Source organism: Corapipo altera, unplaced genomic scaffold (genome assembly GCF_003945725.1).
Source record: "Corapipo altera isolate COAL_440 unplaced genomic scaffold, ASM394572v1 24, whole genome shotgun sequence".
In the NCBI taxonomy this organism is placed as follows: domain Eukaryota; kingdom Metazoa; phylum Chordata; class Aves; order Passeriformes; family Pipridae; genus Corapipo; species Corapipo altera.
The window spans coordinates 9370221-9386001 of NW_020884903.1; the positions used below are offsets into that span (position 1 = coordinate 9370221).

The 15781-nt window shown below is 41.1% G+C and overlaps 1 protein-coding gene across 1 annotated transcript; it reads left to right on the forward strand.

Moving 5' to 3' along the window:
• The first annotated feature begins 25 nt into the window (after nucleotides 1–25).
• Nucleotides 26–6050, forward strand: TIMM21 (translocase of inner mitochondrial membrane 21). Its single transcript, XM_027650948.1, has 6 exons — nucleotides 26–510; nucleotides 1813–1875; nucleotides 1975–2072; nucleotides 3486–3559; nucleotides 5365–5470; nucleotides 5563–6050. The coding sequence occupies exons 1-6, from the start codon at nucleotides 237–239 to the stop codon at nucleotides 5653–5655; spliced, it is 708 nt and encodes a 235-aa protein (XP_027506749.1). The 5' UTR covers nucleotides 26–236; the 3' UTR covers nucleotides 5656–6050.
• The last annotated feature ends 9731 nt before the right edge of the window (nucleotides 6051–15781 follow it).

Sequence of the window (15781 nt, forward strand, 5' to 3'; positions counted from 1 at the left end):
CCCAGGGCTCGCCGCTGCCGCTCGCCGTCCCAAACATTTCCGCCGGGGCAATGGCGGGTGGCGGCTGTCGGCGGTAAAGGGTCAGTGGGGCTCCTGACCTGCCGCTCGGGGCGGGAGGCTGCCCTGGCTCTTCCCTGAGGGTCCCCCGGGAGAGCGTGGCGAGCGGCAGGAACTTTCCTTTCGGCTCGGTTGCCCCCACCGTACCGCCGTGAAGCCGGCGGGGAGCCGTGCCCGGGATGCTGCCCGCCTCCCTCGGGCGGACATGCCTGGGGAGGTGGCTGCTCGCCCCCCGCGGATGGGCGCTGCTGGGGACGGGGACCGGGGCGGGGATGGGAACCGGGTCCTGCCTGAGGTGGCGGCACCAGCCCCCGCTGCTGCTCCGGCCCGCCCGGCAGAGTATCGGGACGCAGGCGGGAGGGCTGAGAGCTGAAAAACCTGGAGAAAATAGCAAAGATGTGTCCGTGCAAAGGGCGCGGAACGAGGAAACGCTGCTGTCGGCTGCTCAGAAAGGTAAGGCGAGCGGCAGTCACAGTGAGGAGGATGCTGTGCGCTGCTCAGAGAGGCTGTTGCGGAGACAACTTCCTGCTGCAGCTCTGGTTTTGTAGTCCCAAAACACAAGTATTTGAAAAAAACCCACAACACACCGAATCTCTGAAAACTACCAAGCCGGTTTCTTTTCACATCGTACTGTTTGAGCAGTTGGTACCTTTCAGTGTATGCATAGCACAACCAGAACACACTGTGTGGCTTCTTCCAAACAGCCACAGAACAGATTTAGTGTTCAGGTCACGTCAGGGACAAGGTGAAGTAGCCTCTCGTTTTCCTTTTCAAAAGAGAAACCTGTCACATGCAGCCTGTCTCACTGCTGCTGAAACAAGTTCACCTCCAGCAAAAATGTCGAAGCTCTATCTGTGATACTAGTTTCTCTATGGAGTTGCTCTCAAAGCTCTATGTGTGATACTAGTTTCTTTATTGGACTGCCGTCAGTTTGGGTGGTGTCATTCACTTCAGTGAAAAGTGATTACTACATAATTAGACTCAGAAATTCTGAGTGCTTTGAAATGGTTTATGAAAAATACCTTCATCTGAGTAGGAGACTGCAGGAGAAATGATTATTAAAGTTTCCTCGGTAACTTGTGCTTAACTGAAAGGCACACTTTATCACTTTAAAAGATTAGTAATCTCTTTTCAAGTTCTCAAAAAATATTTTGAAACAGAGAATCTCTTGTGACTTTTTTTGGAGTGTATACTTATAATTTTACTAATACTTTAGATCAAACCTGACAGATAAAAACTATTCAGATAAACAGTAGTTAAAGATGTTAATAAATAAAACATATTTTGGTCTAATATTCCTCCTTTTTATTGTTCTCTTGATTAGTAATTTATAAAAGTTATTTTCAGTGTGTGCAATTTATAAGCTTTTGTATTTTTACTTTTCCCATTCTGTACATGAGAATTGCAATAATTGTGGGTTTAGGTGCTAAATACCTCATTAGTTCTTAAAAAATCTAGCTCTCGCGTACCCAAAAAAATAGCAGTAAGTACTTTTTTTGGATCTTGAAATCATCTAGTAGGAAAAAATAATAAGGCTTAACACAGAGATATAAACATGTCCTGTACAATATAAGAGATGTTTCATGGTCTCTTACTTATAGTGATGAGACATTATGGAAACTGTTCCTGGAATTTTTTCTCCTGCCAAAATGTCATTTGAGCTGCAGACTAATAGAAGAGCATTTACGTGAGAAAGCTATGCAAGTTTTATTATCCAAGGTTGTAACTTCTGTGTTGTTTTCTGTCTTATTTCAGTGAAAGAAGCTGGAAGAGACTTTACCTATTTTATTGTGGTGCTTGTTGGAATTGGTGTTACAGGTTATTTTTTATGATTACATTCTTTATCAGAAGACACTTTTTATAAATTCCGTCAGGTTTGGTAAGTTTTCATTCCATTTACTGTTATTTCTGTTACAGGTGGTTTGTTCTACGTGATTTTTAAAGAGCTATTCTCTTCTTCTAGTCCAAATAAGATCTATGGAGATGCCTTGGAGAAATGCAGATCTCATCCTCAGGTTAGTTTTTGGACTTCAGTCATGTTTATGTTTCTCAGTAGTTACTGTCTCTTTTCAAGTCAAAAGTTTGTGCAAGGAATCTCACAAGCCAAGCTGTGGGAAAAGCCATGTGGTGCTTAAAAGATCTGCAGGTGCTTTTAGCTGGCCAGAGGTGGGTCAGCGTCAAACTGGAGCCTGTGTTAGGACAGGTCAATGCAAGCATTGGGCCTGCGTGAATTAGCCTGCTGGAAGGCAAGTGAGTGTGCCACAACACAAAAACTGATGCAAATACAGTCTGCCCTTCAGAGCATGTGCTTGTGCCTACATGCAGAAAGTCTTACAGAGGTACCTGAGTACCTGCTACATGTAGTACGTAAGGAGTTCTGCAGGCCACAGAGGCAACTGGTCCCCCTTAAGTTCTGTAAATCTAGCCTGCTGCCTTTTCTCACACAGTTATTCTGTTGTGACACTTCACTATGGTTCTGTCATTCTGTGAAACACTGAATAGATAGATACCCAGAAATGTAAACTCTTCCTCCGGTTAGCATTCCCGTGGCTAACAGGAAAAGAGATGCAGAACAATCATGGGATCACACAGTCATCATAGCTAGGTGTAAACAAAAATCAATCTAAAACTAGATTCTAAAAACCACTACTTCAGGCAAAACAAGAAATGCATGCAATAGCTTTCAAACAAGGTTGCTTCAGATGCCACTGAGGATAACCTAGAAATGAAGTGACGAGTTGTCACTAGAAAAAAAATTATGACTGCTTTGGAACAAGTTTGTAGAATTAAAACTTCTCGCCAGTACTTGCACAGTAAAACCTACCCTCCCTTTCTAATCAACTTTAAAGTAAGTTTAAAACTAGGTTAATCTGCTCTGGCGCTATAGATTTGAAAAAAACCCTGAATTTCTTCAACAGTAGTGTTTTTTAGATAATGTGAAGGGGAATGCATTTGCATTTTAAACTTTGAAATATTCTCTTGGAGGAGACACGAACAAATATTTCATGCTTTTTTTTCCTTTTTACACAAAATGTCAGTTTACACATCTTCATCTCAGAGGACAGTAAAAGATTAGCTCAGTTGCTTAGCGCATGGTGCTGATAACACCAAGGTCACAGATCTGATACCCATAATGGGCCATTCACATAAGAATTGGACTCAATGATCCTTGTGGGTCCCTTTCAACTCAGAATACTCTGTGAAATGGAAGATATTAGTAGGATTTATTTTAAATGTTTAATATTTGACTGTAAAGGAGTGGAATACAGAGGAATTTTCCTTAACACTGTTTTCTTTCGTAAACTCTTCTAGACTCAGAAAGGGCATTTTGTTAAAAGAAAATGCATTCCTAGCAGGGGTGTGAGCTGATACCAGAATATCTGTTTGTATGTGATACCTTCTGACAATTCTAGCCTCTTCTTTTGTAGATAATTGGTGCTTTTGGTGACTCTATTAAAGGTTATGGGGAGGCAACAAGAAGAGGAAGACGACAACATGTCAGGTACCCTTTGGTGTTTGCCCATACAGATAGTAGTTTTTGCACAGTAAAGACATTTTGGGTCACAAATTAGATCTAGATTGAAGAACTGTATGTGACATACCCTGTCACTTCTGAGTGAACATACAAGTTTTGTGCAGTACCTCTTGTGTGGCATATACCAGTAAGTACAATAAAATGCCAATTCTGAGTGCCTCAAAACAAGCAATGGTCATCATGGCAAACGTAGAGCTGGTCTCTCCAAAAACCAGGGGGAGTCTGAAGAGAGTAGTAAAGAGGCCTAGACATGAGTGTGGAGAACAGGAATCTGACTGAAATTTACAGTCTGAAACTGTTCTGAGCTGATACTCAGAACTGGCTGCCCATTCCTTATATTGCTTTTTTGTTCTTGAGGCCACATCTCTATTGTGTATTTAATAGAACATCTCTCACCTAAAGCTTTCATCAGTGTGTGTATTTATTACTCTCTTTTTCAGGAAAACAACAGAACTATTTCTTACAAAACATAAATCCTTTATGCTTTGCCTTTATTGGGGTCTTTGACTGGAGTATGTTCAATGAGGTTTCATATAGGATGAGACACATAACCCCCAGTACACAACTTGAACCATGAAATTTAGGTTGGGGTGTTTTTCAGCTTTTACTAGTTGAAGTTTTATCTCTTCACCAGCCTCTGTGAAAAAGTGTTTAAAGCAGAGCTGCTAAATGAAATGAATATGCACAGACATTTTAAGCACCACTCTGTAAAATGAACTATGTAGATAAGTAAATGTATTATGAATCAGCTTTCCTGATTTTTCATTTCCATCATTTTGAATGTCTAGTATTTTAAATAAACTTTTGAGCTGAGAGCTGTGTAAGATTGTAGAGTTTGCACCAGCAGTATAAGGATGACCTTCAATGTCTCAAAAATGTACAGGGGTTTTTTTTGTGTATGAACACCTTAAATGTGAATTTACCACAGTAAGGCTCTTCATTCATCTTGTGTTCTCTCTAACCCATCATGTCGCCTTAAACTGAATTCACAGTGTGTACCTGGGTATGACTGATGGAAATAATAGCTTGGTAGAATGCAGCAGTTAGTAATTTCTGTAGGAAGCATAAATTCGCACCAGAACTTTCATTTGACCATTAGTTTCTGAAAATGGTCACTTCGAAAGGAACGGGACCTTTCTATTTATCTAATCATGCACATAAACCGACTCCAGTCTAAATATCAGCATTTGGGTTGTAGATCTGATATCAATACCAAAGTTATACAACTTCAACAGAACAAAATTATTGCCAAAGTAAGTAAAGCACATTAATTAACTGTTTTGATGTGATTTAATCAGCCCAATAGTTAAGTTGACAAAGCATGCTTTGTGTGTTTTGGCTTGTTAACTTAGTTTAAGTGCCTAAAAAAACCTCTGGTAGTCTTGGTGACGTGGGCATCCCTTTCTAGGGGATGGCTCTGAATCCCAGGGTTCTTTAAAAGAAATACAGGGAAATTCCAGAGTCTTCAGCTACTGGATTGCTTTTGAGTTTTTAGGGGAGGATTGGGGTGAGAACATTTAAACATTCCGTCTCTTAATCCTCAACAGCTAATTAGCTCTTCTAACTCCACTAGTCCTTAGGCACTCACAGTAAAGCTTGGGAAGAGCAGTAGAGAAGGAATCCATGGTAGCATAAGGACTCCATCGGAATACACTTTCTTACAAAATGAGTAAGCAACCCTTCTAAGTAAGTTTAAATTTGAAGTCTTAACAGGCATATAATATGTATCCTTGCTGGGTGGTTGGGTTTTTGTTTTGTTTTGCTGTTTTTAGTCACATTGAATACGTAAAGGACGGATTGAAACATATGCGTTTGAAGTTCTATATTGAGGGCACTGAATCAGGGAAACAGGGAACAGTCCACGTGGAAGTCAAAGAGGTATGTACAATTGCTAAATATAGCTGGCAAGCTTAATCTTGAACTTAAACTGCCAAAGAGAAAAAAACAACCTGAAATTGTTTTCCTTGCAGAATCCTGAAACAGGAAGATTTGAGGTCCGCTACATAATTGTGGACGTTGACACCTATCCGAGAAGAACCATTGTCATAGAAGACAACAGATAGCCAACGATCAAAGTTGCTGCCTTGTCTCATTGAGTGTTGGATAATACTGGGGTAGCCAGTCTACAACGTGAATTGTTTGGTGTTCTTGATTGTGTCTCCCAGCTTTGGGGTTGTGTTACAGGAAGTAGCCTCTCAGGGCATCCATTAAGGACTTTTGATAATAACAGATACAGGATTGAAAGTGAAACCAATGAAATATAGTAGAGCTATCGTTTATGGCAGATAGTCTTGACATAGAAAAGCAATGGCTCATAATAAATTAATGCTGGATAATACGTCTGCACACCCAAGTACTGAGTCTTCCAAGTTTTTAGATTTGGATGGGAAGTTTTTTGTCTTCCTTTGCTTGGATTTCTCACTACCACTGCAATAAAGAAAGTGGTATTTTAACTGTAGACCAACTCTACTGTTTTCATTCTGGATGCCTTTGTAGGTCAGATGGTAAAATAAGAATGTTAGTGATGCAAAACGGATCTAGTCCAAAAGCATGTAAGGGTAGGAGGAGTGAAGGCACACAGCCATGACAAACAGCTGAAGATAAAGACTTTAGTATTCATATCTTCCAAATAAATTAACACCACACAGAACATCAGCACCATCTGCTCCTTCCAGTGTTTGCCAGTAGCAAGGTGAGGGTCAGCCTCTTCTCCCAGACAAGTAGTGACAGGACAAGAGGAAATGGCCTCAAGCTGTGCCAGAGGAGGTTTGGGTTGGATATCAGGAAAAATTTCTTCACTGAAAGGGTGGTCAGGCATTGAAATGGACTGCCCAGGGAGGTGGTGGAGCACTGTCCCTGGAAGTGTTCGGGAAATAACTGGATGTGGCACTTAGTGCTGTGGTTTAGTTGACACAGTGGTGTTGGATCAAAGGTGTGATCGGTGATCTTGGGCATATTTTCCAGTCTAATGATTCTGTGATTCAGTGAATATAGCAAGTGAGTCAGTCTACCCCCTCATGGGAAGGGGTGCAGAGCCCTTTCAGGGTGCTTTCAGTCGTCCCTCTTTGCTGAAGTTGCATTACAAACCTTGTCATGGTTGTCTAAAAGTCAGTCATAGACAAGGGGAACTGTAGTACTTGACAGTCACTTTTCCTCTTGGCCACCTCCCTCAAGATCGTCACCTCCACAGAGAAAAAGAGAGAAAGACCCCAGTATCTATGATTAACTTCTGATATTCAGATACTTATAATTGGTGACACGGGCTGTGCCTCTGGATGAATTGTATAATACAGATGGTCTTTTTACCATGTAGTGCTCATTACTTTCCTGTTGGCAATAAGCCACATTTATGGAAGACACTTCTATCTCTAAAAGTGTTCTCTTGTAATTTGAGGAGAACATTTGGTATTTGCTATAAAGCTGCCTTTTCTATAGAGTAACTAATGTGTTCAGGAAGTAGTGTACTTCACCATACTTTGTTTTCAAGCCCTGACACCAAAATGCAACAGTAAGAGATAGAGGCATACACATATAAAACGTTCATGTAGCTAAATGGTAGTTAATATATTCACTGGTGTCTCTTTAAGAAAACTATCAAGCTCTAAATACTGTTACCTTCAAAATGTTTTGAAAAACACAGCATTCCATTTAAACTTCTCTCTTTCCCACCTTGTCTATGTCTAGAAGTGTTACTTATCAGGGAATGTTCTTCGTCCATAAGGTGCTGCTCATGATTTTCTTTTACTGCCTGCATCACCTGCTAAGCAGATATACTAGGGTGCTTTTCTTCTTATTTCTTGGATGGAGGACATGACTCTAAAGGACATCACTTCTCCTGCATTATGAAAAAGCTGACAATACACTTGATAAAATGAAGACAAAAGTAGCAGAAGAAATCCACCTTTACCCAAGCTTAGATATATTAGTGTTCTTAATTTGAACAAATGACAAATACAAGGCTTAAATGCTTTCCTATCTCAGTGACGGAAAGCTTTTGCTAATCCTTTTTCTAGGAACATCTCTTCAGTGAAGGAAAAAAAGAACTTCATAGCTTCATTTATCATTCTCCTCCTAGCTAGATACCTATCACCAGCAAGATTATTTAAGCCCCACAAGATTTTCAAGAGTATTAAAGTTTTATACATATGTAGTTTGGCTGCAGAAAAAGAAGTTAAACAGTTTTTGCTAACAAAACCTGTTGTTGTGGGAACTAGTTACTTCTTTCCATATTCCTTCTGAGGCAGAAGTTCAGTTGGTCCCTATGGACCAGGCTGGCTTAAAAAAATTCCCTAAATCCTGTTTCCTGCAAGCACATATATGGAAACACCATAATCAAAATTAGGTAAGATGAGTCCAGCAAGACATCTGGAATACAGAACATTGATCTCTTCTGCAGTACCAGTTTACCTGGTGGTTTCCACTGGAGGAGAACAGCTGCATTCACTGAGTTTAAATATCATGTTTGAGAACACCCCTGTCCTAATTCTCAAAACAGCCTCAATTGTTCCTTATAAAGCTGTCCCTGCTTCAGTGGATTGCTCTGCTACCAGTAAGCCATGCAGAGATCCTTCTGTATGGTAGGCAGGTCAGTGTTCATCCTCTCACTGGATGTTGGAACAGGAGACAGCAAAGTAACTGGAAGGTTCTCTTCACTTGTCAGTAAACACAAGCAGTAACCATTTCTGTATTTCCTTTTTAAAGGTCTTTCTTCTTTTTCTCTGGGAAAACACAGAATTACAGTGTATGCCAGTTATTTCTGATGTAGAAGTGTCATGTTATTGTTACTAAAGTGATTGGGGAAAAAAAATCGCTACCAGTGAGTCAGAGCCAAAACAATGACATTTTCATGGAAATTAAACATTTTCCAGAGTTCAGTTTTGATTGTTGCAGAATTAATAAAAATGTATATGCTCTAAACCTCCTTCTCCTTTAGGAAATGAAAATATGTCACTCACCAGTGATATGTTGTTTTTCCAGAAACTTGTGGCAGACTACTCAAAATGTATTTAAGGCATATGTACAATTTGGTCTTAACTTTCCTATCTCTGCACTCATTTTTGTGGATGACAAAACTTGTGTATATAGTGTAGGCGGCCAACATCCTGAGAGCTGGTTAGTGGGAATAATAATATTACTATGTCATTTTTGTGACCTCTGTTTGAGTCAAGGTCCTGTGTATACCTGCTGTATAGTGACAAAAAGAAATATCCCTTCAGGTAATGAAAACTTTAAAATATCAAAAATGATTACTCTTTCACTAAGCTTCAGTAAACAGAAGATCTTGCAAAGAAAACGTAATCTTAGACTGGGAAGGAAAAGTGGTGTTGTGCATGACTGAGTTTAAAAATGATCTGGATACCTAAATATTTCCAGCATGGAATTCAAGTTACATGATTGATTTAGGCAATAGAGTCGTGATCTTGGAAATGGTTGCAAATAAATGCATGTCTGATAACAAGAAACTTGAAAAAACTCACTTAACAAGCAGAGAAGACAGGAATGTGAGTAAGACAATTATTGTATTGCATGCCAACTGCAGAAATAAAAAGCCAGAGAAGGTATGCTCGGGGTTTTCACAATTCATTTCAGTTTACTCTCAGTCTCATTCACTATCACAAGGGGTGCTATCCATTCTAATACTCGTGGGATTGTTCCAATGTGTAAATTATCAGCAACCTAACCTGTTACAGATTACATCTAAGGAACATTGTAGACATGTATTGAGTCAAAGCCCACTTTTAGGATTCATTGTGGCCTGTAAGCTAATGGAAATACATAAGGCAAGCGCAGAGATTGGGGAAAAAGTGTAAAGGGAAAAAAGTTTGAAGGAGCAATCTTAGAGATGACAGTAAGGGCTCATAACTGGCCTCTGTATGTCGGGTTGTGAAGTCTACTTGGAGATCTGAAATACAGTTGGCACTGGAAAAACAGGAATTCAAAACCAAAAAGATCTTCCTCCTCTTTTTCAGGGGCAAAAAAAAGAAGCTTAGTCCCTAGAGAGATGTTCACTTGCTCAGAATGCAGAATAATAGAACACTAGTAGAAATTCTCCTTAGGCAGCTGGGAATGGATATCATTATGATATACAGTGATTTGAAACTGTACTATAAATAATTGAACAGCATAAGTATTTGATAGCTGTTCTTATGAAGCTTTCAGGGGGTTTTATTCTGTATGGAGCAGATCATCCTAAGTGCAATCACACAGCACCTACAGGATGGACTGGGATCAGACCCAGCCAGCACAGGTTTCGGAAGGGCAGGTCCTGTCTGACCAACCTGATCTTCTTTTATGATCAGGTGACCCACCTGGTGGATAAGGGGAAGGCTGTGGATGTGGTCTACCTGGACGTCAGCAAAGCCTTTGACACCATCTCCCACAGCATACTCCTGAAAAAGCTGGCAGCCCACGGCTTGGACAGGGGCACTCTGTGCTGGGTTAGGAACTGGCTGGAGGGCACAGCCCAGAGAGTGCTGGTGAACGGTGCTGCATCCAGTTGGCGACCAGTCACTAGTGGTGTTCCCCCAGGGATCAGTGTTGGGCCCAGTTCTGTTTAATATCTTTACTGATGATTTAGGTGAGTGGATTGAGTGTACCATTAGCAAATTTGCAGATGACACTAAGTTGGGGGGGTGTGTTGATCAGCTGGAAGGCAGGAGGGCTCTGCAGAGGGACCTGGACAGGCTGGAGAGTTGGGGTGATTCCAACAGGATGAGGTTCAACAAGGCCAAGTGCCGGGTCCTGCACTTTGACCACAACAAACCCATGCAGTGCTGCAGGCTGGGGACAGAGTGGCTGGAGAGCAGCCAGGCAGAAAGGGACCTGGGAGTTTGGATTGACAGGAAGCTGAACATGAGCCAGCAGTGTGCCCAGGTGGCCAAGAAGGACAATGGCATCCTGGTCTGGATCAGGAACAGTGTGGCCAGCAGGACCAGGGAAGTGATTCTTCCTCTGTACTCTGTGCTGGTGAGGCCACACCTTGAGTACTGTGTCCAGTTCTGGGCCCCTCCGTTCAGGAAGGATATTGAGGTGCTGGAGCACGTCCGGAGAAGAGCAACAAGGCTGGTGAAGGGGCTCGAGCACAAGTCCTATGAGGAGAGGCTGAGGGAGCTGGGGTTGTTCAGCCTGGAGAAGAGAAGGCTCAGGGGAGACCTCATCACTCTCTACAACTCCCTGAAAGGAAGTTGTAGCCAGGTGTGTGTTGGTCTCTTCTCCCAGGCAGCTAACAGTAAAACAAGAGGGTATGATCTTAAGCTGTGCCAGGGGAGGTTTAGGTTAGATATTAGAAAGAAATTCTTTACAGAGAGGGTAATCAGACATTGGAATGGGCTGCCGAGGGAAGTGGTGGATTTTCCATCCCTGGAGGTTTTTAAGATGAGACTGGATGTGGCACTTAGTGCCATGGTCTAGTAACCACAGTGGTGTTGGATCAAGTGTTGCACTTGATGATCTCAGAGGTCCCTTCCAACCTGGCTGATCCTTTGATTCTATGATTCTATGATACTATGATGTGTTATGTAAAGTAATCTAAAGGAATTATAGAAAAATGTGAATTAATACCATCCTGTATTCAAATTCAGTATATTTTCTTAATGATATTTAGTTAAAAGTTTTTGCTACACTTGAAAATGTGGCAAAAATATTTTGCAATTAAGAGGAAACAAAAGAAAAAAAAAAAGCTTTTTTGGAAGTCTTGTGGTTGTCCTAGGAGGAATATATGATTCCCTTCATCTCCTATACATTATTGTGGAACGTTTTTAACTCAGCAAAGAAAAATATTAAGCACATATACCTGTTTCAGTAAAACAGTTCAGTGTGGAAAGCCTCTGTTTGCCTCTTAGTGTTCAGTATCAAACTACTGCATTTCATTTTAATATCCATGTAAAAAATAATGTCAGGTATGGAAAAAGCATAGTAAGTTAACTTATAATTATCTGCATAAAGGACATGACGCAGTACACCTCAAAGAAAGTAATGGGTAATTTAAACTAATAGAAAATGTCAGTTTTAGATACCATATATGGCAAGTACAAACATTTACCAATCTATATAAAAGTTTGCTTTATGTACTTTGGTACAGGCTTGTGCCTGAGGTGGCAGTGTGAGGAAAGCACACACACCACACCCCTTTCCCTGTGCCTGAGAGAGGGATGCACCCAGAGCCACCCTGTGGCAGGTTAGCCTTGACCAGCACCCAGAGCTACTTCCCCCTCAGGAGGATGTGGGTGGAAATGGGGAACAGCAGGAAAGAGAAATCTTTGGGTTTGAGATGAAGACAGGGAGATCACTTGGCGTTTACAGTCACAGGTGGAATAAACTTCAAAATTAACTCAAATTCTTGCCTCTTGCTGCCGTTGTTGCCCAGTGCAGCAGCATGGGTGGTGTGCCGCAGTGGTGCAGCACCCACTGGGGCTGGCAGCACTGATGTCTCTACTTCAGATCATGTGCAGGCTTCTGCCTCCACATCTTAAAACCTCCCGGTACTGTCCTGGGAAACCTTTCCAGGATAATCGTGTTTATCCAACCTCTATTTAATTACAATTCCCCTTTATCAGAATCACAATTGCATTCTCTAGCATGAGTTGCTGCCTTATATGACTCCCCACAATTAACTCTATTAACCTTTTATCTAAGCTCGTTTTCACTCTTTATAGGAACAGGATTGTTTTTCAATTTCAATCCTAATTCTTTTTTCCATTAAAAACATAACAATCTCAGTCATAGCAACATTTTATTACAGTTATATGCATACTAAATCATGGCTATATTCCCTGAGATGTGATTTGCTTCATTACTACAACCTTCGTAGAGGAGCTGGAAGTGAATTGCTGTATTGTACTCTGGGGCCATGCATTATCCTGTGTTTTAATAACATGAAGTCAAATCCCAGTGTTGGAGTGCAGATTTGCAGAATGCCACCAGTTGCTTTTAGTGTGATACCTGGTGAGCTCTAGATGGTCTCTCCTCCTCTGACTGGCTGCAAAGCTACCATATTCAGGGGTCTGTTACTGCTAAGGATAATGGTGGAGAAAAATAGCTGAGACATCTCAATATTTAAAACAGCAGATTTCTATCAATTGCCTTGAGCATAAAAGCCTTGTAGTAAGCCACAACCATTTTTGCCTGAAAATATCTGTGAAAAATGTCCTGCTGTGCTGATTTTTGTATTCTTCACACCTGTTTTCCCTGACTGTCTTTTAACATCTTTTGGGGGAGGAGTGCTGCTAGAATCTGCATATATTTCTCTTTTCCTTCAAAATATTAGGTCTAACTTCCATGTCTGCATGTTTCTTCTTTACCCGTATTTAATTTTGCAGAATAAAAGTTAAACTCCCACAAACCTTTATCTTTTCTAGGCCTTTCACCAGCTTCATTGCCCTTATGCGTATATATGCCTATGCATAAGAACACTGTAAATATATAAAGTAGAGCATATATGTTGTATATTATGTATACATTATTATACCTATCTACGTACTTCAGTAAACTGTGTTTACAATGTTTACAGAGCCATAGTGCTGTCTACTCTCTTATATGGATCTGAATCATGGGTCATCTACCACCACCACCTGCGACTCCTAGAATGCTTCCATCAACGCTGTCTCCATACAATCCTAAACATCCACTGGTCAGATTATGTGACCAATACATCTGTTCTAGAACAAGCAGCAGTCACAAGTATTGAGGCCATGTTGCTGAGAACACAGCTGCGTTGGGCAGGACACGTCTCCAGGATGAAGGACCACCGCCTCCCTAAGATCTTGCTCTATGGTGAACTTGCCACTGGCTGCCGCGTGAGAGGAGCCCTGAAGAGAAGATACAAGGACTCCCTGAAACAACATCTCAGCCTTGGCCATATTGATCAATATAACTGGTCTATACTCTGGCCTCCAGTCAGGAGCTCTGGAGACACACCATCTTTAATGCTGCTGATGCTTTCAAGATAGCATGCAGGATCACTCTTGAGAAGAAAAGACAACGCAGAAAGAATTGTGCCTTGCAAAATATACCACCTAAGGAGTCTTTCTGCTGTGCCTTTTGCAGCTGCATGTGCCTATCTCGTATTGGCCTTTTTAGCCACCAACGCACTTGTAACAAACGTGGGTAGAGCCTTTCCCAAATCTTTGTTCACAAAGCCTAGCCATGATGATGATGACATACTTCACCTTGAAAACTTTTCACATGACATCAAAATAAACCAGCTTCTGGGGACATTCAAAAGCAGACACCTATCATTACTGACCAAGTCATGTTGCAGAGCTGGTCTCCAGTGATGTTCCTGAAATCTCTGTGATACACATAAGCCACATGGAACTAACAAGTGTTGAATTCTGGTTGGTGGGTCCATTTGATACCTTTTTGACTGATATCCAGCACCCCATACAAACCTTCAATGACTGACATGTACAAAAGCTTCAGACATCCCTCAGTGGCAAATATTTCAAGGTGAATTAAAAAGAAATCAGATAAGCAAAAGGATGTGATTTGTGCTAAGATTAGAGCCAGTCAACTCTAATCTCTTCTGTATTAAGTGAATCATAATGGCAGTTTCTTCTTGATAATCCATTGTTCCATCCTGCATTGCAATGGTAAAGGCCAGAAAAATAGTTGTGCATTCGCTGGTGGCTGTCAGCCTTTGGGATGGAATTGAAAGTGGAAGTATATGAGTATGGGGTTTGTGGTTTTGTAAAAACATGCATTTTTCATGTTAAAAGCATTAATTCTAAACCAACTACCGATGTTACAGTCAGCCTCATTTACCCATAGGCTGGCCACCACGCTGTACACCCACATGAGGGATGTGACAGAGTGACTCCCTCTTCCTGAAGGGCGGGCTCCATGCTTCCTAAGCAAAGTGTTCCTACATGACATCTCCAAAATAATTATCCACCACAACATAAATATCAACGCATACACACACAAAATCAAAGAAAAACTAATACTCTAAAAAATGAAGCCGTCATAATGTCAAGAAAATTAGTATGTATTCCATGGACTGAAGTCAATGCTTTTAGATTTAGCACAATCCTATGAACATTGGCAGGTAGTGCTATAACCAGTGAGCAATCTTGCTGTGTGATAGCATTAAATTCTTTTGCTGTGTGCCCAATCAGATGTGGTTACATTGCTGTACCTTGTGATAGAGCTCAGAAGCAACCAGCACATAGATATCCATGTTGAGGTCATTGTGATGACTTATAAAGGATTCTGCTGCTGTGTCTGCTTGTGTAGTACTCACAGGAGTCTCCACCTTTCAAATGCAGACATCTGATGGCTTTCTAAAAATACAGTCTACTCAGTCTTAGAGCCCCAGGGAAGGTTCCTGTCTCCAAATCAAGGGTCATTCATCTCTTCCCTGGGAATAAGAGGCTGTTTGCTGGAGGCCAGCTGCAGACAGGTCTTTTAGACCTCTGCATACCACACATGTTCCTCAGGCCATGCTTTCTGCAGCAACTCCGTGCAAATCTCACTAAGATTTTAAAGACAAGAAATAGCATGGGTATTTTTGGAACTGCCTGTACATCACTGCCACATTGTACAGGGTTACATGAAAAGCATACTTTCACACTGAAATAATACATAGAAATAAGGACATGTTAGTAATGGTACAGATATTTTCTTCATCTCACAAATGGGTAACGAGCACAGGGCTGGAACTCAGAAAATACTGATTCTGTGATAAATTCTATCACCCTTCTCTTCTCTGGACCTGGAGTGAGTATTTTTGTCTTTCTCTTTACTGTCATAATCACCTATCCCAGATGAATGTTGTGAGAATCAGATAAGGAACTGAAGCTGCAGACAGCCTTGGCAGGTAGGCAGGAGCCCTCAGAACAAAAAAGTTTGTGGAATCCAGAGGGTTGGTTTTTCAGAAACCCTTGGGCACATTTCCTAAATGCATTTCAAATCAGTACTCAAAAGCATTTTTCCAGGAAGAAGATTTTATCACTTCTGTCTATTAAAGTGATGAGTAAAGAAATTATTACATAATATGTCACGACATTAAAGAAACAAACATTATTAACCTTTCTCCCAGCTCATTCCTCAAATTCACGATTAAACAGAAAGTTTCATAGGAAACTCATAATATTAGCGCTGATAAAGAAGGGTCAAAGTATCCAGTAGCCCAAGGCTGGTATTCCTAGATATCCCACATGCCTGCACTGCAATTAATTTCTGGTTTTAGTG

Bases quoted from the DNA above. Each gene is read 5' to 3' on its own strand.
- TIMM21 (XM_027650948.1), top strand. From the start codon at position 237: ATGCTGCCCGCCTCCCTCGGGCGGACATGCCTGGGGAGGTGGCTGCTC. The intron at 511-1,812 runs GTAAGGCGAGCG...GTCTTATTTCAG, and splicing joins GCTGTCGGCTGCTCAGAAAG to TGAAAGAAGCTGGAAGAGAC. The intron at 3,560-5,364 runs GTACCCTTTGGT...TGCTGTTTTTAG, and splicing joins GGAAGACGACAACATGTCAG to TCACATTGAATACGTAAAGG.